The sequence below is a fragment of the Peromyscus leucopus genome, chromosome 9 (assembly GCF_004664715.2).
Source record: "Peromyscus leucopus breed LL Stock chromosome 9, UCI_PerLeu_2.1, whole genome shotgun sequence".
NCBI lineage: Eukaryota > Metazoa > Chordata > Mammalia > Rodentia > Cricetidae > Peromyscus > Peromyscus leucopus.
The window spans coordinates 36,330,729-36,356,584 of NC_051070.1; the positions used below are offsets into that span (position 1 = coordinate 36,330,729).

General features: G+C 37.3%; 1 protein-coding gene across 3 annotated transcripts in view; it reads right to left on the reverse strand.

Moving 5' to 3' along the window:
* Tdrd3 (tudor domain containing 3) overlaps positions 1-25,856 on the reverse strand; it is a 169,076-nt gene that overhangs the window by 18,082 nt on the left and 125,138 nt on the right. For all 3 annotated transcript variants that reach the window (XM_028879016.2, XM_028879011.2, XM_028879026.2), the window contains 2 exons: positions 24,341-25,191; positions 17,661-17,786 (listed from right to left, as the gene is read on the reverse strand). In XM_028879016.2, the coding sequence (XP_028734849.1) occupies positions 17,661-17,786; positions 24,341-25,191 (977 nt within the window). The remainder of the gene's footprint in view (positions 1-17,660; positions 17,787-24,340; positions 25,192-25,856) is intronic.

A 25,856-nucleotide genomic window follows, 5' to 3' on the forward strand; every position in this document is an offset into this window, starting at 1 on the left:
TATGCTTATGTTTATACATTTTCCCACTTGATTTCAAACTGCTAAATATGTGGAAAGTTTTTTAAAATGTCTTTCCTACTACAGGAAATTTTCTTGGTCAATTTGACAGTTAGATGACTAAAGAGAGAAAAAGTATCAGAAAGATTTTTTTTTTCAATAGTAAAAGAGAGACAGTTATTCCCTTCAACTTAGAAGAATGAAAATTAGCATCCACTATCACCTGATACAACAAGACAAATACATTCTGGTACCACTTGCTTTTTAGGTTTATTGAAATCCAGGAGGCATGCTTTAACCACCTGTAACTCCATATCCACAATGTCTGAGATGTTCAACATATGTTGGGAGGTCTTATTACAGTCTTTGCTCATCATCTTATGCAAAGAAAGAATCAAATAAAAAGGTGATCGTATTTAAACGCTATGTTCTTGTTGTCATCTAAAAATGAAAACATTTCCCCTTTGTCATCTAGCCACACCAGGACCAACGACAGGAAGAACATGTTAGAAAAGCATGACATCTCTGGATTCTCTTGGATTTCACCTAAAAGTAGAAAGATAAACCAATCACTTTTATTTATGTGTGTGGGGGCTTTGCCTGTATGTACTGTGTACCACAAATGTGCAGTGTCTGTGGAAGCCAGAAGATGGCATCAAAGCCCCTGGAACTGGAGTTACAGATGGTTGAGAGCCATCATGGAGTTCTGGGAATTGAACCTGGGACCTCTGGAAGAGCAGTTAGTGATATTAACCACTGAGCCATCTCTCCAGCTTGCAACCAATTTTTTGTTGTTTTGTTTTTTTTTCACTTCATCTATAAACAAAGGTCTTTTTCCTGTGTGTAATTTAGAACTCCCTCTCAAAAGACCAGAAGTTATATGTATTACAAAGCACAAGTAAGTAGGCAGATGTGGTAATAAAGTTTGTAATTCCAGCATCTAGGAGACAGAGGCAGGAGGATCAAGAATTCAAGGCCATACCTAGCTACAGAGCAAGTTTAAGGCCACTCTGGGCTATGTGAGACTCTGCCTCAAAATAAGTAAGTAAATAAATAAATATGAAAAAGAACTATTAAAAGCATAGCAAACAGGTCATTTGGATTAGAGGGAAGAAACAGCCAGCTATTGGTAATGGTGTCTAAACCACAAGGCAATCTGCAGGGAAAGGAAAACAATGCTCAACAAGAAATCAGAGACTTAAGAGTTCATGGTATTCTAACGTTCACAAACCCTTTTCAGAGTATGAAATCCATGACTCAAATTTTACTTTTATTATCTCTGAAGAAGATCATGCCAATTTTAAAAGCTATACTAAAGGTAAAGGAACAACAACAACAACATAAAAAAGAAGCTTGTCCGGGGTTCAACACTGATTTGTTCAAAAAACCCAGGTATGGACACGATCCTGTCGAGGTCAAAGGGCATGTGCACTTAGTGCAGGAGTGGCCAAAAGCACCATGCTTGAGCCAGAGCAGAAGCCAACCCTTATGAAAGCCACAAAAAATGGAGGGTTTCCAAGCCACACAGGAAAACAGTTTAAAGAAAACAACAAAAAAAAAAAACTTTACAACCTTGTCGCCAAAGTCACATTAACTCAAAGGACTATGTGCTACAAGGAAAAACAAATTCAGACCTACATTTTAGGAGTCCATGAAGATCTTCATTTTATTAGTAACATTGAAATAGAAAAGTTTAATAGGGCAAGAAAAGAATGGTGTAAAGAAGTCATTGGTTTCCTTCCAAGAGAAGTCGTTTAGGACAGATGCCCAGCTCCTAACTCTAGTCAGTAGCTGCTGCTGCAGTTTAGAGCATCAGACCTCCCTCACCTAGGAGGTGAACTTTACAATGGCTGTTTCTTTCCAAGCCTTAAAGGAAAGCAAGAGGCGGAATAGGAAGTGAACAAGGACGCACAGACCAGACACTTCAATCTGAAAAGATGTTCACTGAGCAGTTTCTATGTTGCTCACCACAACCTTCTGAGTTGATTTTTAGTGCTATTTTTCAGAGAAGAAAACATAACTGAAATTTTTGCCCAGGCTGTGGTAGACTGTCAAATCATGCTCTTTTCATCTAGAGCAGTGGAGGAACAGGTTAGAAGAGATTAGATCAATCTTGTAAATTCTAGGAAGGTTTATCTAAGTAGAAACCTCACATTTAAATAGACATTAACAAATCAATAACATCTGAATGCTAAGTTTCTTTACAGAGAACACAAATCACTCAAAGCTATCTACACTGAACATAATTTATTTTCACTCAACTAAGATACCCTGAAATATCAACTTTATCCATAGCAGCTATGGCATCTAAATGAATTAGCATAAGAGCTAATTCCTTAAAATGAGAAACTGTTATTAGTTCCTAAGTGGAAAGTTCTCTTCTTTACAGTATCAGATATAGCACAATCACTTTTTCTTTTATTAGTTTGAGCCGAACTACTCTTTTATCCTAATGACTTATAGTGGTGCTGAACCTAACACATCATGCCAAACAAGCTCTTATTTTGCATTCTATACTAACACATTTTTACAACCTGCTCACATCAATAACCAGCACAGTACCGAAGAGAGAGGGAGAACTTGCTAAGTCAGCACCATGCTCGTTTTTCTTCCAATGAAACCTTGAGACAGGGTTTTCACAGACAAGTCATACCAGCATATCAAACATATTAATCTTATTACAAAATTCTTCCAGGATAAAAGTTTTTCTCTTCCTTGGTATCTGCTGAGATGGAGCCTAACTCCCTCAAGAACGTGACTACTAGAAAAAATAATCAAGTAGTCAAGTTCACCAAAGCAAGTATTTTCAAAACAAATTCTTATGTTTACGACTCTAGATTTTAAGATATTTACTTCCAGAAGTTTAGATGAACACAAATAATTCTTCACTATATACTTAATCAGCAAGTTCCTGAATTTACTCAAGAAGTAAGGTAGGTTCATCAACTTCATAATTTAAAAATTCTCATATTTAGTATTTAAAGAGTGTAAAATATTCAATAGCAAGGTCTTCCAGACAAGCTATTTTTCTAAGTTCTCTGGTCATAATGAAAGATTATAAGCCAGTGGTTCTCAACCTATGGGCCACGACCCCTTAAGAATCAAACAACTCTTTCACGGGGGTTGCCTATCAGATACCCCACATATCAGATACTTACATTACGATTCGTAACAGTACAAATGTACAGTTATGAAGTAGCAATAAAGTAATTTTATGGTTGGGGGTCACCACAACATGAGGAACTGTATTATAGGGTCCCAGCGTTAGGAAGGTTGAGAACCACTGTTATAAGTTCTCACTTTCTCTTCATGAAAGAGTCAATACTAAACAGAAAAATCAACAGGTTAGGTTACACTTCATAAGATTAAAGGTTTTCTGTTTTGTTTGTCTTGGTTATTTGTTTGTTTGTGGCTACTGATTTTGAGGTGGGTTTTAATACGTACCTAGACTGATCTCAAACTCCTGAGCTCAGCTTCCTTAGTGAAGGGATTTGGCATGTATAACCATACCCAGCTACACAGTAGTTTTTAGAAGTAATTTCCTATCTTATTTTCTTGCTCCTTTAACTGAAATACCTCCCTGCAAAGGAACAATAAATATAGCAAATAACAGAATTTAAATCATGCCCTGCAACACACGGACATCTAACATTTGCCAATGAATGAGTTATATCTGGCATCAAGATGAGCTCAAGAAGACTGTGTGGGGCTGTAGAGATGGCCCGAGGTTAAAGAGTCTAAAGTGCTCTTTCAGAGGCTCCTGGTTTGATTCTTAGCACTCGAATGGTGGCTCAGAGCCATCTGCAACTCCAGATCCAGGTGATTTGACGCCCTCTTCTGCCTTCCTCAGGCCACTCACACGTGGTGCACAGACATGGAGGCGAAACACCCATACACATAAAATAAGATCTTAAAAGGGGGCCTGAAAGATGTTAGTGTCCTCGGGATTATAGTGATATTACTAGCAAATTCTGGAAAACTATTTCTAGAGGCATTTTCCAAAAACTGAATTTTGCTGATGCCTTTGGACAACAATATGGTCATTAAGTTAGAGAGACTTTAAGAAGAGTTCCCAGGGAGAACCTCCACTGGAAACTGGGTGAGTGGCAGGCTGCCAGCTTAAGCTTAATAACCACAGAAAGGCTGTCTTGTTTGTGTATCAAATGCTCTTCAGGCAGGTATGAAAAGACCATAAACTGAGGATGAACTGTCACAGAACAATTTTTACTCATTTATTTGCTTTTGACTTTTCCAATTGAAAACATAATGGAAAATTACAGGAGCCATGTATAACTTAATTATTTTAAAACAATTTCATTCAGGCCTGTAAACTGTTAACATAAATCACAGGTGTCCCTGTGATGTTTTTGGCAGACAATAATTCACCATTTTGTATCGTCAGACACTTATGCGGCTTTCAGTTTCTTGCTGTAAGGACGGTGCTGCGATCCCATTACTGAGTCCTTGGAGACGTTAGCAACTATAGAATGACTCGCTTTAAATTTGAGTACTCTGCTAGCTTGCTAGGGAGGGCTGTCAAAAAGATCTTGTCAAAGCACACTGCCTTCAGCACCTTATCAGGGTCCCTATTTTACTGCATCCTTGACAGCATGAGTGTTATCATTAAAATTTTTCCATTGATTGGTAAATAAATCTAAAACTGTACTGGTTATTTATAACTAGTTTTAGTTATAAGAGATGGCACTGCTACTTCAGCAAGAAACCATATGAAGTGTAAGTCAATGGTTCAAGGCTTAAAAAAAGCAAAGATTTTAATAAAATTAATCTAATAATGGTATGAGTGTTACTGTGCTGCATGGCAATCAGGCATTAATGGCAAGCAATCCATGGTAAATGGCTACTGTTATTTATAGTGCCAGACTAAGCATTCTTAGACTGTGGGAAAAGTTGAACCAAACAGAGCATCATCACACTTTCCTTAAGCCCTCTAAGAATCATTTGGTCTGAAGCCAGGTGTGTGATCAGGGAAGCACATCATTCCTTAGTTCCATGCACCCTTCACAACTGAACATCCAGAAAGGAAAGCATTGTCAATAAAGTCGGGTGCCTAACAGAGGAAGCTGTACCCTGTAGAGCTGACCAAACACATAGGCATCCCACCTCTTCTCTCTTCTCTACAGAGCTCCTCAGGTTAAGTATCTAGGTTTCCAGTGAGACCACTGAGGAACTTACTTCCACACAGGAGTAAAAGTAGAAATAAGTTTTCCCAGTCAATCTGCCTGGCAATGGAGGAGGTGGGAACAAGGATAAAAGACCTTCCTTCTACCTAAATCCTTTTCTTCAACACTGTCTTAATCTTCATGCATTCAATTTATTCTTTGACGTTCTTAAGCATGCAATTCTGAGATGATTAAAGGGAGGTAAGAGCAGGCTGAGAAGGGATAACAGTATCCCGCAGTCCAGTGTGAAGATTAGTCCACTTAGTTTTATACTCCGAGAAGCATGCAGAGGGCAGGAACAATGGTTCTGGTATAGACAGGGCATGGGGAGAAGCCAAAGTAGTGACGTCATCTGGACTGCTTTAAGAGGGCACAAGGCAGAACACGAGACGTCAGAGGAATAGGGAGAGGTCAAGCCCATGGTAATAAAAATTGTCTCTACAGATATTGGGAGGCTACAATTCCCATTCATGAAGATCATAGTTAATTTCCATAACATCCTATAGTGAAATTGAGACTCAGAGATATCAGGTAACTTACCCAAGGTCACATAGGTAGTAAGTGGCAGAGCCGGGACTGGAACCCAGGTCTTCTGATTCCTCCTGTGCATTCCCAGCTCCCCTGGAGCTGAAGCAGGGGCAAAAAGGGAGGTGGAAGTAATTTGCCCATGACCAGCCCTGCCCTTTCCCTTCTTTCAAAGGCTGAGTAGAGCAGACATTTTACTCTCTTCCTGTGGCCCTTTCCACCAAATCCCTTCAGGACAGAGCACAGAGAATCTGAAAATGTTTACTAACCTTGGGCTCAAGAATGGCAGTAAAAGGTAATAATGTCCAGAGTTACATCTGGCTAGACTTTGCTATTTAGGTAAAAGTCACTAAAATCTCACAGCATAATAACTGTCATTTTAGAAAACAAACCTTTATTTATTTACAATTAAAATTATTTAAAGCAGTTTGCTCAATGCTTTTATTTAGCAGGTTCAGTTACACCTTGTAAATTACATTATAAGAAGGATTCTGAAAACTGAAGAGCTAAGACAGCAACCTAACAATAGTATTCCATGCTGAGAGAACCAGTTTAATCACCTTCACTCGTTGTGCCATATTTAAAACTTACAATCATTAGAACAAAAAGTCCATTTTTCATAGCCCACATAGTTTTCAAAAGAAATGTGAATGCATTATTATTTTGATATCACCTATATTCTTTTATAAATGATATCTAAAATATTTTTAGTGCTGCTGTTTAGAACTAAATTTCTGTAACAAAATTTAGACTTTCCACTATCTAGCTTGGAGAATAATACATCAACTTTTCTCAAGGGGGTGTATTTTAATTTCTTTGCATTTCTAACATAATATGTAAAAATTCAACGGGAAATTTTATTTCCTTTTCTAATGTCCTAAGAATATAAGGATACAATCCAAATCGCCTATGCGTGTGGCCACCTTTTCATCATTTCTGGATGTTTTTGCAGTAAATATTCACACACTGCTGTGGTGGTATTGTGTTTCCCAAAATATTGTGCAACCTAATAAACTTATCTGGGGTCAGAGACAGAACAGCCACAATATTAAACATGAGGATAGGCAGTGGTAGCACATGCCTTTAATCCTAGCATTCCAGAGGCAGAAATCCATGTGTTCAAGGATACAGCCAAGCATGGTGACTCACGCCTTTAATCACAAAAAGCAAACCTTTAATCCCAGGGAGTGATGGTAGAAAGCAGAAAGGTATATAAGGTGTGAGAACCAGAAACTAGAAGCATTTGGCTGGTTAAGCTTTCAGGCTTTGGAGCAGCAGGTCAGCTGAGAGCCATTGGGCTGAGGACACAGAAGCTTCCAGTTTGAGGAAACAAGACCAGCTGAGAAGTTGGCCAGGTGAGGTTAGCTGTGGCTTGTTCTGTCTCTCTGACCTTCTAGCATTTCACCCCAATAACTGGCCTCAGGTTTGATTTTATTAATAAGAACTTTTAAGATTCCTGCTACACACTGCAGACCTTGGTAGTCTTCATGAGAACTAGTAGGGTCAAGGGCAAAGTAAGCATTTATACAAATGAACACTGAGGATATCAAGGTATTCGTGCCCAAAGCTTTTAGCCATTTCCTGAGTCTCAAACCATTACTCCTTTTCACCAGACACCAGTTGAACCATAGTTCTCTCTGAGTTGGAAAGTATCAAGCCTAATAGTTAATCACTTGATATCTTCAAAATAAAAAGTATAACAAAGAGGACAAAATAAAGGAAAAAAGGCTTGGATAAGAAGGAAGAAGAGGCAGAGAAGGGTACATAAGTGAGGGCGAGTTGCCTAAAAGATATAACATAAAATATTAATACCCTTGAGCTCATGGTACATTTCTTTAAGGCTTGTTTCATATTTTAAAATTTTGAAATCTACCATTCTTTTGGTCATCTTATCAGAAAAAGTACATTTCTGTAGTTGTTCTGGATCACTGCAAACTTTATTTACCTAAGTCTTTTCAGATAAGTACCTGTTATGCTGTTCTAAGTCATTCATTAAGTGGTACCAAAAATAAATACCAATACTTTAAAAGATTATATCATGGTCATTTTTAGAGTCTGAACCATACAGAGCTAAATTAAGCTAACTTCTAATGCCATGCTTTGTATAATAAGCTCTTTGTAAATCATGACTCAAAGGATTGACCCTAATTACACCATCTAAGAAAAGAAAGTGTATTTATGCATAATTTTTAACATACCAGGAAATGATTATCAAAGAAAATCAGAGTTTTAGAAAATCAATGTTGGGCTTCCAAGGTTACTTTCTCCAAATTATCCATTCCCATGGCATGGGCAACAAAACTGTAACCTGGAGCCACACTAGCAATGCTGACAGATTGTGCCATTTCAGTATGATGGTGTCTTACCAGTTCTTTACCAGGTAGCTAGCTGCCAGAGAGGAAAATATTATCTCTTACTTCACATACACAATCAATCTATCTTACAAAGAAGTATTTACACAAAAAGAACACAGGCCTGTAAAATTTACCATATGGAGCTGTGATGTTTAGGTTTGGTGTCTAAGAAGGAGTCTTTGATACCACAACCTCATTAATTACTCAATAATTACGGACCACCTTCCACTGTTTTGAGTGCCAACTCGGTTTTCATATGAGCTTAAACTCTGACACCATCAAGTTTAGAAAAGCTAGCACTTAGAGTATACAAACACTGATTAATAGTTACACAGTTCCTTTTGTTTCTACCACTGCATCCAACAGTAAATTCTGACCCCCTTTCTAAGTATCTGAAAAAGGGATATTTTTTAAAATAATACCCTTCTACCTTCAAAAGCTCTTACAAATTAATGCTGAAATTAGACTCTAGATTATTCATTTATCTGATGTAAGGAATTGTACTGGGAAAACGAGACAAGAGAGCTTGAGAAGCAGAGGACAAGGGTTTTTTTCCTAAGAGGCTTAAAGTAACAACTTCTTTTTTTTTTTTTTTTTTTTTGGTTTTTCGAGACAGGGTTTCTCTGCGTAGCTTTGCGCCTTTCCTGGAGCTAACTTGGTAGCCCAGGCTGGCCTCGAACTCACAGAGATCCGCCTGCCTCTGCCTCCCGAGTGCTGGGATTAAAGGCGTGCGCCACCACCGCCCGGCTTATTTTTTTTTTTTTTTTTTTTTTTTGGTTTTTCGAAAGTAACAACTTCTATTGAATCAAAAATCATAGTACGTGAAGACTTGGGAGAAAACACACTATCCTACCATAAAAAGAACAACATAAATATTGGCAGACAACAGAAGCTCTGATCTCCTGGGATACTCCCCTTCTTTAAGAAACACTCAATTGAACTAACTGCTTTGGGCACTTTTTTATTTAGTAATCAATGACAGCTTAATAAAAGAATAGCTTCAGATTTTATCTTAAGCTAGATTAACTGAAGAAAAACACATATGAAAATATCTTACTGCTGGAATATATAAAAATTGTGGACTATTAGGTCAAGTGTGCAGAAAAGGCCTTACTAAGAATATTACGATGGAAATCTTCCCAAGGAGTAATTTCTTAAAGTTAATATATAAAAACTTGCACAATTAGCTAAAAATCAAATTTAAAAAATCATTGAGTTCTGAATAATTATATGTAAAATAAAATCTTCACCTCTACATAACAAAATCCAATTACTAAAAACATAAGCTCATTAAAAAGGGTCATACAGTTTTAGAAATATATTTTGTCTTTATTGGCAAAAGGCAAATTCTTGGGATGTTGGAGGAAATTGGTTTTATATGTTTAGATACCACATTACTAAACATCTGAAAAATCACCTCATACTTTGAAGATGAATCTTTCCCATCTTATAGATGGGAAATTTGAAAGCAAGTTAGGGAAACAGGATATTTGCCAAGCATCTCCTTTAGACTTTCTGTACAAGTTCTCAACAAAGCGAAATTAAGGAATTCATAAGCAAGTGAGTCTGTGAAGCTCTGCATATTATCTCTTCCTCTTGGTAGACCTAAAGTGCTTATTAACTTGATATCAAATCAAGGAAGTTCTATAATAAAAAATATACTTAATTAACTCACATTTTCCAAATTTCTTTAAGTACTCATGTCCCTAGAATACAGTTGAGAAAACTAGACTGATCAGGCATGAGGAAACAACCAACAATGACTTTCGCTTTCTTAGACTGCTCTAAGATGCTTAACTAGAACCTCTCCACTGTGTTTACAGTCAACAGAACTCGGGAGGCTTAGGGCAATTAAATGTTACTCACTGTTGCAGCATTTCTCTCCCTTCGGATTGCAGCTCTCAGCCAATGACAGGTCACTAAGGGAGTTATTCCAGTCCCAAAGAGAAGTAAACTCTTGCAAGTAGTTTCCAAGTTTAATGGAACTGGAAACTTCGCAGCACCGAAGTGCTTATCACAAGAAAATAGAACAACTCCATTCTTTGCTAGATATATGGTGATAAAACCTACTCTATGTGACTCTATAACAAGCAGCATTGGTCCGGTAAAGTATGGGAAATTAAGCCACCAGGGATCAGCCTACCAGAGGATTAAAAAAAATTAAGATAAAAATCAAAGATGTAGTTTTTAGGAAACAGAATGAAAACAATGATGGCTAAAATTACTATGTAAGATTTTAAAAGAAATGGATTACTGATAATTCGCTATAGTATAAAGTCAAATATGTACCATATGTCCACTGCTCAATATTGTCAGGGCTCATGCACATTACTGACTAAGGACAGAAAGCTGCACTGAGGGAATTCCAACTGACAAGAAAGCGAGCTTACAGCACAATGAGCAACAGTATTGTTTGCTATTACAGACAGGTGAAACGGCCCCCAAATTCACCAGAAACAAAAGCAGAATTGTATATCCTTTAATTCAAGTAAATCACCTCTTCCAATTTAACAGAATCTTTAAAATAAATTGTCATTTAATATTGTTAAGGCACATTCCCAAAATAAGGTTGAAGTTTTCAGGAACACAGAAATAAACATAACAAGAATATTGTTCAGATTTATGTATTTACTACTAGATTTCTTGGGCAATGAGCATATCAGCAAATATACTCTGCATATATTTGCAAGAGAATAGTAGAACTCAGAGCAGTAAAATTGTGGCTTCAAAGCAAACAGAAAGGCAGTATTTACACACAAACTCTCCATCTGTTGAGTCAGGTGTCAAAAGGGGAGGTAAGTGCATCTGGCAATTCCAGGCCCTGCAACTGTGGCCTTCACTCAATAGACCCCATAAACACTGCTTTGAAAAAGAAATGTTAAAATTATATTCAGCAAACAATAAAGCATCATAAATTAACTCCTTAATTAACCAACATAATATATTCATAAGCCCACACTTTAGTTGGCATTAGTAAAGGAGAGGCTTAAGTGGTAACAGATTAATGTAACGTCTCCTCCTAGAATTATCTGGATATGCAAAAAAGGCAATTTTATGCTAACCTGATACATGATATTAATATTTAATTTCAGGCATAAATTGCATTATAAACTCTAATTAAAGTTAGCAACAGATCTGAGGAGTATCATTAAAATAACTTTAAAAGAAAGACATCGAGATGTCAATAGTTCCCTCCATGTTACTTCACTTTGGAGGTATCTCACCTTCAGAAAAAAGAAACAAGCAATAATACAATCTATACTTTCACTGCTCAATAAAAGGTATTTCAGATTAATCTGAAATTCTTTGTAAAGGTCTTTAAATATGACTTGAAGAGATCACAATGTATTATATTAAAATTCTGACATAACTTTTTTATAGGTCTTGAAAATAGCATAATTTCAATGATGGCATAAAAGACCTCTGTAGACTGTTATAGATGGGCCAAAGCTAAATCTCAAGGTTTTCACAATACTCCATTTGGTTTATCTGTCACAGCTGAATCTGAGTTTCAAGGGTTATGAACAGTTTTAGGGTGCTGTATTTGTGAGTATGGGTACACTTATGAGGGAGTCACACCCTTTCCCCATCATAACAGCTTTCATATCTCCAGTAAAGGGCTCCAGTACAGCCCACAACCTCCTGTAGGAATCATGAGATGTTGAGTAACAGCTAAAGAAGAAATAAATGAATCATATCAAAAGTAATAAATGAACTGAAATGAAGTTTAAAGACAGTACATAGTTCAGCTGTGGAATAACTTACTGATAGCATGCAAGGATAAGGGTTCAAGTAAAGCATCATAAAAATTAATTTAAAAACATCAAAAAGAAATAACACAGATGAAATGAAGTTCGGGATCCATAATTTAAAATGTTTTATGTTCAAACTAGACATACAGTTTGCTTCTGACTTTACAGCACAAAAGAAAATGAACATTGTCCACATGGTAAACTTTGGATGTTCCCCAAAATATCGTGGGGGGTGGGGAACATTCTTTAGTGAGTGGCCAAAACAAAGTATGTTCTTTGCACTAATACAAGCACTAACATATTTAAGAATTTATCAGCAAGAATGGCAAGCCTCTGATCAAACAGGCATCTGGCTAAATACTAACTGGCGAAGCCTCAGTTACATAATTCTAATCTCTTTTCAAGTTAATTTCTATTGTCTTGAAATTGTCTTCATTTTAATGTCTACTATGATCTTCAATATCCTGTACTAATTACATGCAGCCTAATTAAATTACTAACGTGACCTTGTTCTCATACATTTAAGAATTCCTTTTTAACTCGTTCTATCCTAACCCCATATCTCCCTTCTCAATAAGTTAGGATTTTCGTTGTTCCTCAATGCTTTTTTTTTTTTAATGTGTTTTTGGTGGAATAATAATTTATGACTTTTTATGAATGTTATTTGAATTTGAAAGTGAAACTTTTAAATGTGCTTCCCAGGATGCTATCATTGGAAGAAAGACAAGCTTGTGCAAAGTTACTTCAAAACTAAAAGTTCAGATAGGGTTTAATTATGTAGCTAAGGTTGTAGGAAAGAGTACATAGTCCAGGATGATCTTGAATTTGTGAACTTCCTCTCTCAGCCTCCTGAGTACTGTGATTTCTGCATATGCCACCAAGCCAGGCTAAATTTTATTGTTTAAATTGGAAACAAAACCAGTCATAGTACAACAGGCCTACACTTCTACCTACTGAAGATTATTTAAGCCCAGAAGTTCAAGGCCAGCCTGGACAGCACAACAATAACTTACATTAAAAACCAAACCCAAACAAAACAAAAGATGCCATAATGAAATACATAGAAAACTGTATTTTTTATTTTCCATTAGTATTTTGTACGCCTGTGTGTGTGTGTGTGTGTGTGTGTGTGTGTGTGTTTGCGCGTGCGTGTGCACGCGCACGCTGTGAGGCTGAAGGTAAATACTGCCATCATCTACCATTTTACACTTGAGTTCTTGGATGGTCTCACTGAACTTCACTGGCTCAAGTGGCTGTCCAGTGAGCCTAGGGTTCTCCTGTTCAATTCCCAGCCCTGGGCTAATGGATGTGAAACTCTATTCCTGGCTTTTTACAAAGGTATTGGGGAACCAAATTCGGGCCCTCCTGCCTGCACAGCAAACACTTTATCCACGGCATCATCCCCTCAGCTGCAGAAAAAGCATGGTTTTAATCCAGAAGTTCAATGGTGAATTTTCTTCAACAACAATTCTGTCTTCAAACTACAGTGGAATAAAGAATCACCTTCTACTGGTGCTTTCCTTAAGAGTTTAAGAGTAAGAACAAGACTTACACTGAAGATAGCTTCATCTAACAGATAAACTCCTTTTGTGTACGGGGTGGAGGTTTTTGCGGACTTATATATACTACTCACAGAAATACTGCCTGGGAAGTATGCAAGGAATATCTGTTGAGTAATAAATGACCTCACCAAAAAAAAAAAAAAAAAAAAAAAGAAAGAAAAGAAAAGAAACTCAAGACAGGATGATTACTTTAAAAAATAATAACAATCTGTCACTTTCCAGAATTACTGCCCAAGACCATGTGCATGTAGAACACACCATTATCTAGACAATGTGATTCTCTGGATGGACTAACAGCTAAACAGCGATCACTTCCTGATAGAAGCGGGACAAGCTATGAGCACTTTTCAGAGAAAGCGTAGATACCAGCATGCTCCAAAACATCTCTTGGACATAACAGTCTCACAAGATCTGAGTCTTGACGGCACTTGAAAACTCAGGGGACAGTAGTGCCACAAGTGTAAAGGAGCCTTTCAGAAACAACTCCAAAAAAAATAAAAGGTGAATCTGTGCCACACAGCCAAGTATTTCACAGGGTTTCCAAAATGCCTGTGGGATCTTATACTGGTTTCCTCATCTTAGTTTTGGAGTTCAAAGGAACCCATTAGGAAGGGGCCTGCAGGGAGGACCATTAGCAGATTTCCTTGCTAAATGTTTTCTCATACAATAGAGAGGATTAAAAAATAGTATGGATTTTTCCATGAATATTCCCATAATGTATCAACTACTTTGCTAAAACAAGGATAGTTCTATAATGTTTCAATAGCACACACATGTGCACAGCAGCATACAACATACAAACACAAAATTAAAAAAAAAAAAACACTTATTTTCTATTTATTTTGTTTTAGGGTGTTTTTTTGTTTTGTTTAGGGGACATTATAGAGTCCCAAAGAAAACAGAGTATCATAGGGAAAAATTAGAGCATTTATATAGCTCAAAAATGGACTATAAATGTCACATTACACATGATAATTAGAAAGTTTATTACAAATTAGATATTAAGAATTATTTTATCTTAATTTTTTATTTTATTATTATTTTTAGGTGCCTGTTTGCTTTTCTAAGGAGAGAGAGAAAGAAAGGATGTGAATCTGGGTAGGGAAGGGAGTGGGGAAGGAGTTGGGGGAGAGGAAATCGCAATCAGAATATACTGTATTAAAAAATCTATTTTTAATAAAAAAAAAAGAAACAAAACAACAACAACATAAAATAAGACAACTTCCTATAATAGTAAAAAGAGCCTGGTGAAATCTAGTTATAATAAAAACCAAAAGTTCAAGGTTAATACAACAAGATGTTTAATAAATCATTTTCAAAGAATAATGTATTCAGTCAAAATCAGAATATATATTTTGAGTATCTAAAGTATCATTCCTGAATATGTACTAGAAATAAAAATATGGGCATATCCAGATTGGAAAGAAAAATAAATAGATATTCATCCTACTAACATATGTAAGATAAATATCCCATAAACCTCATGAGAAAAACATTAACACTTAGATTTAAAGCATTAACTTTTATTTTAATTTTCCATACAATCGACTATTAACTTAGTCTTTATGTCTCTTAATATTTCATGCTTTTTACTTGATGATTTATCCTTACATCTTTGGAAAGCAGTACAAGCAACTGTTTTTTATAAAGGCTTTTTTTGGTTTATATGCAAGCTGTTTTTGGTTGTTCTGCATATTACTTGAAAAACATCTTCACTAAATGAACACTGGTATTTTTGGAAAACTTAGAGATTTTCCAACATTTTTTGCCAATAACAAACATGAACCTTAATCAAATAAACATACTATTTCACATAAAAATACAAAACGCATATGTAGTGAGAGAATTTAAAAACTAAACGTTTGATAATCCACAGTGTAAATGAATAATTGTGCTAAGGCCCCTTAACAAATTCTCTGCAGCCCTTGAATTCTGTAGAGTGAGTCAGTCAACTGGGATTGTCTTCCTATTGTTACAGTGGATGTTTTGCTTCTAATTTTGTAGAGTTTTGATGAACTTAACCTTGATACAGTCTCAACGTACAGAAACGTGCTCCTAGACTGCAACAGAATACTCTGAGGAGCTGAGAGAATTCTACCTTGACTCTCCATCACAGGTACTGACATCTGCATAGATTGTATTGCTGCAGTGGCTTTTTATGTATGTATCTATGCACACATAGATATTGTTTAAATGGAGATAAGAAAAGAATTGTTAAGCTGGTGGTGTCTATATTTCAAGGAGATGTTTCTCTCAAGTAACTACTCTTGCAGAGAGGAATGGCTGATGTTTCCCCCGGCAATGATGCCTATGATCCAGTTACATCAATTTATGCAAAAATCCTCACACAGGAGGGGAAAATGGCAAACTCTCCAGAAGATGTAGTGATTTTATCCTACTTCTACAAAATAGTTTAGGCATCTTATTCAAGCTTAAAATATGTGAAAATAAACCATAAATGAGTATTCAACAGTGTATTATGGCTCAGAATATAATCACTGAACCAGCTGAGACATCTGACAAAAATCATCATCCAGATACGCTTACACAAATAAAAATCAAGGTAAGGGCCGTGAGGACTATTAAGGCAGAAAAGCCAAAGTATTGCCTGCAGCCCTTCAGAACCAAATGCCTCTATGTGGGGGAGTTTCAGTGAGGAACAACAAATGTCGTCAGGCATAACTGCCCTAGAAAAGCAAATACAGAGGAAGAAAACGAAATACTTCTTTTAGAAGAAAAAAGTAAAATTAATCTCTAAGATTTCTAAAAACACAAAAACTAAATTACGTAAAAATTCTACTTTGAAGGTGGCATAAGAGTTCACACATGTAACCCCAGCACTTGAAAGGGAGAGGCAGAATAATCGGTTTAACCTCATTCTTGGCTACATGACTGAGCCTAGCCTGGGCTTTGTGAGACCCGAGCTTTTATCATGTAAGCCTCTAGGTAAAGTAAGCACAATTACACCTTAAAAACATGACTTCCACTTTGACAGTGAATGCTCTGACTAAAAACAACTGGGAGAATGTAAAAATAGCAAGCCATTATTCAAATTCTAGAAATATAGATTCAATAAACAATCACTTTTACCGAGAAAACTGGATTAGAAAGTATTAACAAAAGGGGGTCAAGATTAAAATAGCCATCATATGAGATCGAGAAGAGTGAAAATATGTGAAACCAAGTTTTACCAAGAAAGAAAAAATATGAACTAGAAAATGATGGTATCTCAGTCTTTTAGAGAAAAACTATGAAACTTTAGAAATGAGGCTGAAGGAGTGTCCTCTTAATTAAACCTATGACCCACCAGTAATATCATACTGTAAAGTAAAATGCTAAATTACCTTAGAAAATAATAATTTTTCTTGAATAAGAAGGCAACAAATATCCAGGCCTCTAAATGTGAAGACTGCAATTGGGTTTTGTGGTCTTGCTTTATTTATAATGGAGGATGGGGACACCAATAAGGACATGGCAGAAAAACGTTAGAATACCAAACTTAAAAGCAGCTCATGAAAAGACAATGTAGGGTTCCAGAGATGAGGGCTCCTGGCAGGATGATATGATTTTGTTATATTCTGACACTTTAGGGAAATCACAACAAATTTTAATGAAAATAAAAATTGTAGGACACCACTTCTCTCTGGCTATTTGTACTTACATGAGGATGATAATCAGCCTGTATAAAGATAGGGAAGTCCTATAAAACATGGGCTCTATGAGGCCAGAGAAATTCTAACTTACATGATCAAAGTTATTTTACAGTTTTGACAAACAACTGGCAATAAAATTAATCAAGTAATTAATAAGCTGAGCTATTTACTCTGCACACATGCATGTGTAAGCTATGCATGTGGTAAACAATATACAAAACCATATCATTTAAAGTGCGTTTTTTAATTGTATAGGTACCTAAATTAATAAACAAAATCATGTATCCCATAGAGATTGAAATTTGACAAATTTTGGGCATAACTTAACTGAATTTAAAATAACAATTTGAAAAAGAAAATATGCATGAAACCCAATTTTACACATACAAATATTTGGCAAACATGTAAACAAGGGTAACTATTTCCAAAGCATGATATGGCAACACATTATACACTGAAATAACTGTAATGCATTCATTCATTTTTAGTTCAGATAAACTTGAAATCTTTAGTTGGAAGAGCCACTTTCAAACAAACTCAGTATTTTTCACTTGCAATTTTTGTATGACTATGCCTAATCTTTTAGAGCTATTTATTTTCTTCAAAGTAGCCTTTGTACAGAATTTGGATCACGTACCCATGCCTCTGTTTGAATGGGCTTGATATTGCTTAGTAGCACCTCTTCATAGTTTCCGTAATCAGTGAATTTAACAACCGCTGTCATACCAGAAGAATGGAGCGCTTCAACTTCTGCTCGGTAAAACTGAGGAGGCAAAAAGAAGTTTGAAATAGGACATCAGTGTTGTCTACAGAGGCAATGTTCTATGCCAGTGCATCTTAATATGGTCAATAAAATGACAAAAGGCAACAAAATTAATATTCTCTGCATCCTTCTAAAAGTTAGGTAATTCCAAGTATGTACCAGGAATGAATTGATTCTTAACTAATATATTTTAGTAACAACTATTGCATCTCATGAGTGTCAAGTTGATCCCTGGTGTTTCCTTTTCCTGTCTGGGTGCTACTTAATTTAGAGCAGCATGCTAGGATGTCCTTATCTCAGGACTCTGGCACCCACCCCCTCTTCCTTCCTCTATTGTCCTCAGACCCACTTTTGTGTTCTGAGTTGTTTTCAGAATGTGTTTCAATTTTGAGCTTCTCAAGTTACTCAGTTCACAGCATGTTCAAGATTCATACTGCAGCCTAGGGAAACAACTAAGGCAATGCCTTCTTAGGAACTCACAGAGGAGTCTTTAGCTCCTGTGATTCTGTACAGTAACTGAAAGAGTGTAGAATTCCATTTCTCTGCTTTTTACCTTTAACTCTCCAAATACAGCCTTGACACAGAAGAGTTTTTAAAAGCCTTACTTAAGAAACCCAAGACCAAAAAAGCCATATATTTAATTTCTTAAAAAAAAAAATTCATCCAACAGTTTAATAAAGGTTATCCACACTAAAAACAAACAAAAACTTATCTATAATGTGGAAAGTAGTGAAATACATTGTAATGATGTACAATTTTAAAAAGCTGAGAACTCAGGAAGAGCTTCCTGCAAGGATGGAATTCATTTAAAGATGAAGAATGTTTAGCCAAGAAAAGGATATTTCAGGGGGAGTTATGGATCCATAAAGATGACCATAGGGAACGAATAGAAGTTTTAAACTATGATGTGAGATGATTGCTCAACAAATAACAAACTAGGATCAGTAATCAGCAAAGGTGAGATAATGAAGGGTCTATGAACAGTTTGTGTTTCCTGTAGAGGGAGGAGATTTTAAGTAGAACATTCAAGTGGTCCAAGACCAGCATCATATTGATGGCAGTATCAATGAGGAAGCTGAGAGATCTAAAGACTGCAGGCAAGGAAAGCAATCTGGAGGTTATTGTTATAATATTCAAGTTTGGAGGAGAAAATAATTGATCAGGTTTATAGCGTAAAGAGAGCTGGAAAACTGCTTCAAATTCTAAGTTCTTCTATGGAAATAAAACAAGGTATTGTGTGAAACTGTGTAAATATACTATATATTAGTAGATCAATATATATAATCAATATATTATATATATTGATCAACAATATACTAGTTGATCATCTCTAAAACATAATTAAAATAAAATTAAGGCAAGATTTCCTAATGGTAGTTATAGCTCATTTCTTTTCTATCATTGCTTCTAACTTAAAAACCTGGAAGTTATCTATTCTTGACAAAACATTTAAAATATGCCTCTTCAGCTAAATGGCTTTAGGAGGTAACTGCTGTGGGATGGTCTGTATGTCAAATTACTCAGATTGGTCAATAAATAAAACACTGATTGGCCAGTGGCCAGGCAGGAAGTATAGGCAGGACTAACAGAGAGGAGAAAGGAGGGAACAGGAAGACAGAGGGAGACAGTGCCAGCTGACGCCATGACAAGAAGCATGTGAAGACACCAGTAAGCCACGAGCCACGTGGCAAGGTATAGATTTATGGAAATGGATTAATTTAAGCTATAAGAACAGTTAGCAAGAAGCCTGCCACGGCCATACAGTTTGTATGCAATATAAGTCTCTGTGTTTACTTGGTCGGGTCTGAGCGGCTGTGGGACTGGCGGGTGATAAGAGATTTGTCCTGACTGTGGGCCAGGCAGGAAATCTCTAGCTACAGGTAACTAGTTCCATCTCTTCACAAAACAAATAATGTTGATTTCTATTACTTAAACGTATAATCTAGAATCCAAAGATGTCCATCCTAACTAAAAATATACATGCCAATGTAAATCAAAGTGGTCACCTTAAAGGACACTCTAGTTTTTCTAAGAACACTGTAATAACTCTAAATGTTTTTAATATCAATATAGTTTAGACCATTATTATAAACAAATTCAACACAGGCAACAAATGAATTAAGCACATTGGGTTTTTTTGTTATTCTTTAATAAATTACCTATTAAGTATAGGCTATCACAATGACAAATAACTAGAATGTTTTATTGAAAAGAAATGTTGTATTTGATTCTACCAGCACACTGACTTTTTTTTATAGTCAATTATGATTAAGATTAAAATTTTATTGAAAAGTGTATCAAGTTCTGGGAGGCATTTGGATATCAGTACACATAGTCAGAACTAACTAACTTATATATCCCCAACCTGATGCTTGTCAACTACTGAGTTATCATTTGTTTAATACTCAGTACTTGCTGAAGGAACTCGTCTGTCAATTTCAATTACTGGAACACAGGCAGATCTGTTCTCTGTTGCTCCATTTATCTACGGCTGATCATTCATATCCAAAGCTTTTACGTCTTTGGCTATTGACAAGAGTACCACTGAGATATCCTTGCTCCTGAAGGTGGTAGTTTTAGACTTGCCAAGAGTTAGCTGATGAGTGTTGCTGTCATTACTGGAGGCTGATAACGATGTTCAGCAAAGTGATAGAAAATAAAACAGGTATAAAAAATCAGTAGCTTTCCTATATGCAAAGGACAAATACACAGAGAAAGAAATCTAGAAACCAGTACCATTCACACTGGCCTCAGAATATGAAATAAAATACCTTGATCCTGGAAGAGGGCTCAGTGGCTAAGAGCACTTGTTGCCCTTGATGAAGACCTGGGCTTGGTTCCCAGTACCCGTATAGTAGCTCACAACCATCTGTAACTCCAATTTAGAGCTCTGAGCCCTTCTTCTGAGCTCTGTGGGCACCAGGCATGAACATGCTCACAACCGCCTGTAACTCTAGTTCCAGGGGACTATAATGATGGGAGAATGTCTTTCTATACGCTGCAAATATGTGTTCTCTGATTGGTTGCTAAATAAAGCCGTTTGGCCTATGGCAAGGCAGCTTAGAGGCAGGCAGGAAATTCAAAGAGAGAGACAGGAAGAAGGCAGGGAGAGACCCTATCCTGCCACTCAAGGAGCAACATGTAATGGGACGCAGGTAAAGCCACAGAAGATGTGGTGATACGTAGATCAATAGTTATGGGCTAATTTAAGATATAAGAGCTAGCTAGAAGAATGCTTGAGTCATGCCCATGTAGTTACAATTAATATAAGCCTCTGTGTGTTTACTTGGGGACACGAGTCGGAGAGATTTGTCCTGACAGCCAGCAGGCTGGAACACAGGAAATCTTCCAGCTATACTATGACCTCCCTCTTCTGAACTCCATGGGCACCAGGCACACACATGATGCACACACATACATGCAGACAAAACACTCATACACATAAAATAAAATGACTAAATTTTTCTCAAATAGAATATCTTGTAATAAATCTAACCAATGAAGTGAAAGACTTACACGGTGAAAACCTAAGATACTGAAAATAGAAATTAAAGAAGATACCAGAAGATGGAAAGAACTCCTATGCTCGTGGCTTGGTAGGATTAATACTATAAAAATGGCCATCGTACCCAAAGCAGTATCATGCTGCTAAATGGACACAGTATTAAAACAATTTCTAAATTGTTACTCATAGACCCATCTGAAAAGGTCAATTTTAGTAGATGGTGATTGACACAGTGACCCACAACTGGCCAAGGTTCAGAGAGTAAGAGACTGCAGAATGCTTAGCCCTAAAGGGAACACAAATACTGTAACAGCTTTCCAAGCCTCAGGGAGTAGAAAAAGCCTATGGCAGTGGATGGTTACAGGAAAACATTGTCTTCTGGACAGAGCAGGGCAGTGAACGAACTCACAGAAGTTGTGACAGCTTGTACAAAACCTGTGCCAGTTCAGACCACACCAAATCCTAGCAAGGAAAAAGTAAGATGAGCACACAATCCCACTCCAAGCCTTGGAGCTACTGGCTCAGTCTTTTAAAGATTAAAATTATATTTAAAAATGGGGCATGGAATTAAACAGAGTTCTCAAAAGATGAAATAAAAATGGCCAAAACCAAACTGGTACAGCCACTGTAGATTTCAGTAGCTGGTCCTAAAAACCGGAAAATAGACCTTCCACATGATCCAGCTATATCACGTTTGGGAATAACACCAAAAGACTCCATACCCTACTATACGGATACCTGCTCATCCATTTTCATTGATGTTCTCTTCACAATAGGAAGAGGAAGCAGCCTAGAAGTCTATCAACTGATGGATAATGAAAATGTGTCATATTTACAGAATGGAATATTATTTAGCTGTTCAGAAAAACAAAATTATGAAATACACAGATAAATGGAGACTGAAAAGGACAAATATGTTTTCTCTCGAATATTAACTTTAAATCATCAGGTATGCATGCTTCATTTGGAATGCCCAAAGAGGTCAGCAAATTAGTAAAGGGAGAAAGAAAGACTAAAAAAAAAAAGAAAAAAGATAATTGAACAGGAAGAGCTAAATTGGGTGGGAATGGGATGGCAGGGTCAAGGAAGGAACAAGGGATAAATAATAATAAAGACCTTTAGAAAAAGTCATATATAAACATGATACTATACTGTAAAAGCTTTATAACACACAGAGAGGGAAGGGAGGGAGGGAGGGAGGGGAGGGGAAGGGAGAGAGGGAGGGGAGGGAGGGAGGGGAGATGGGAGGGATAGAGGGAAAGAATTTAAATAGTTAGCCTATAACAGGGTGAGAATGCCCTTATAAGGCATTTACAAGCTAACAAACAAAAAGCGCTATACCAAAAATAGGTTCTCTCTTTTGGACTCTAAACAATACAGGTTATTGCCAATGCCAATGATTACCCCCCAGAACTGAAGACAGTGCATACTTAAGTCATAGCACACGGAGATGTCAAGCTAGCACTAACCTGAAAGCTTCATTCCGACTGGCTAGCTTTCATAGTTCTGGAAGGTACCATGCACATGACTAGAGGAGAAAGGTAAGCACCCATCTTATCCTGCCAACAGTAATGATGACTGCCTTGGCAAGACACGCCCAAAGGTGCAACAGTGGCAGGACCATAGTGAGCACACCCGACCACTTTCTGTGGACTGAAGGTCCACGTCACACGCTGAAACCTACACCTGGAGCCATTATTAGAGCCACAACCTCCGGGGCTGGAGGGGTCTTAGTCCCTCTGGTAGAACCTGCTACTGTTATGCAGCTAAATGGACATAGCATTAGACAGTCTCCTGACAGACTGATTGTTATACCCACCTTCAACTCACATCCGAAAAGCTTCTATTTGCAGTAGACGGTGATTAACAAAGAGACCCACAACTGGTCAAGGTGCAGAGAACAAGAGATTGTAGAATGTTTAGTCCCAAATGGGGCATCTATATCACACCCCTACCCCATGGCTCAAGGCCCATGGTGGGAGAGGGGCAGAAACAGTGTTAGACCAGAGGCAGAGGATGACTACAAGGGAAAAAATGTTTTCTGGGCACAGCAGGGAAGCTTCACACATGAACTCACAGCATTTGTGGTTGTGGCAGCATGCACAAGACCTGGGCAGGCGGAAGTCAGACTACATCACAGACTTGTGACAAGACAAGCGGAAGTCAGACTCCACACATCACAGAGTGGAAAGGAGGGGAGTGCACAGAGTCCCACCCCGAGGTGAGGAACTGCTAGCAGCTGACAGCTGCCGAGATGCCCCTGGTAAGTAGACCGTGCTACAGTCAAAGACCCCACAGCTAAGACTATATGGGCAGCACAAATTGAACTTGAGTGGGTACAATAAAATTTTAAATAATAAATTTTAAAAACAGGACACAGAGTTGGGCGGGCAGGGAATGAGGAGTAGATCTGAAAGGAGTTGGGAAAGGTAGCAATATAATCAAAACACTGCTCAAAATTATCAATGAACTAATAAAATGAGAAAACAAGCAGCATTCTGGGTTCTCGTCCCTTTCTGTGCTCCCCCGGTCTCCCAGCTCTCACCAGATTTATCACTCTACTTCTGTTTGCCTTCCCCAGCCCGCCCCCTCTTCTCCTCCCCCACTTCTTTCTTTCCCTTTTGGGCAACTAATAACCATTCATTTATTTATTACAAGGTGAACAACTAACTTATATGCCTTTCTCTTTTTTACAGGCTAAATATATATAATCTCTTTAAATGAAAATTCAGATAACATTGTACTACTGAAATGACGCGCCCCCCCCCCCCCGAAATCAGTAAAATTTGAAGAGTGTACACATAATTCAGCAAATGATAAGTGAAATACAGCTGAACTAAGTTTAATCATTTTTAGTACCGTTCTCATATGTAAGCCAAGACAAATTCTAAGCACCCACAACAAAACCTTAAATATTTTTCTTTTATGAATTAAGCATCTATAAGGGCCCCAAACAGGTATGACTGCAGAATAAAATACACAGATGCTTTCTACAGAGCCCCACCAGAACATTACACCATATGTAGCAGCGTGCTTGAAACATCCATACCTTGTTGTCTTCCCAATAAAGTGCAAAACATTCATCTCCAGGTTTCCACATTTTCGCATACTCCACAGGAATAGATGAGTCTATCACCTTCTCAGGCTTAATTGGCCCAGATCTTCTTTTGGGCCCACTATTATAAAACACTTTATCATCATAGGGTACAGCTGTGACAGGTCCTGCTGGCTTAATTGGTCCTATGCGTCTCCCTTTCACCTGCATTTCTGTCTCTCCATTTGGAACACCAACAAAACTATTACTTCGAACAGGATTCTGGTAATCAGTATTTACACTAAAATGTTTTTCAATTTTTAGACCACTAAAAGCTTCATTATTCATTGTCCGTGATTTCCTGTCATAAAAATGATCAGGATTACTTGTTTGGTTTTCTCTTTTCCCACGTTTTTGACTATTATACTCTATGAATTCTTGAGGAAGTGGGTTTTCTCTTGCCTCTGCACACAATGGACCTCTTCCCGATCTGTTTTGCATAGAGTTATCTCTTCTTTTAAAGGTGCCATCGTTGTGCTGAGAACTTAACGGGTATGAAGCGTCTTTAGTTCTGTCATATCTAGGATACGGTCTATCACACTTGATCCTCTCTTCTGACCACACTTCAGAACCAGCAGAACCACCCAGTCTTTCAGGGCCTCTACTTCTAGATAATACGCTGCTTTCTAAGGCTGACTTGGAATTGGGGGTGTCTCTTTGAAAACGAGGAGGTTTCTCATTTCTCGGCTGCCTGGTGTCGTTTCGAGGAAGATGTCTTGACTGACAGCTGTCTTTCACCCCATTCTGTTCAGCATTTGACACTCTGTGCTGGCCTTGAGGAAGGGGCTGCGGCTGGGACTTTGGTTCTAAAAGGCAGAAGTACAGCATGCACGTTAGGATGGAGACAACATCGAGAGTTGCTTATTTGAAATCATATTATATTGGTTACTATCTAAACATCTCCTATCTTCAAACCTTGTTACCTTAATTCTTGGCTGTTCCCGAGTTCTATTTACCTGAGTTCTATTTCTCTATCAGGAAGTCTTCCTGGTTAGCACATTAGAAAACAAAAGTAGTGACGTGAATCAAGATAAAAGCAGTTTAGTTGCTGCACATTACGTCAAAAGAGGATATATACACTTCCTTCTGTGATTTATCTTTGATGAACATGTTTGGTTTTCTTCTGTTTGTTTGTTCTCCCATGAATCACTGTCAAGATCCAGGACTGTGGATATTTCCTAGGGTTATCACATTCCCAAAGATGGGCACTAAGGACATTTGGTCGACCTATTTCTAGCACTACAAGAAAACTATCCTCATTGCTCCCAGATATTAAACACCAGTTTAATATGTCTCTATATGTTTCCAACACTCACTGGGAGCAAAAGAATTGTCAGATAAATTGCTTAGGTCAACAAAAATAAAGGAGATGCTTAAAAATTGTAACTCACAGACTATAAATTGAGACTCAAAATGGCAAGACAAAAAAGCAAATAAAACTCATCAAAGCAGATTCACTGGACTTGACATT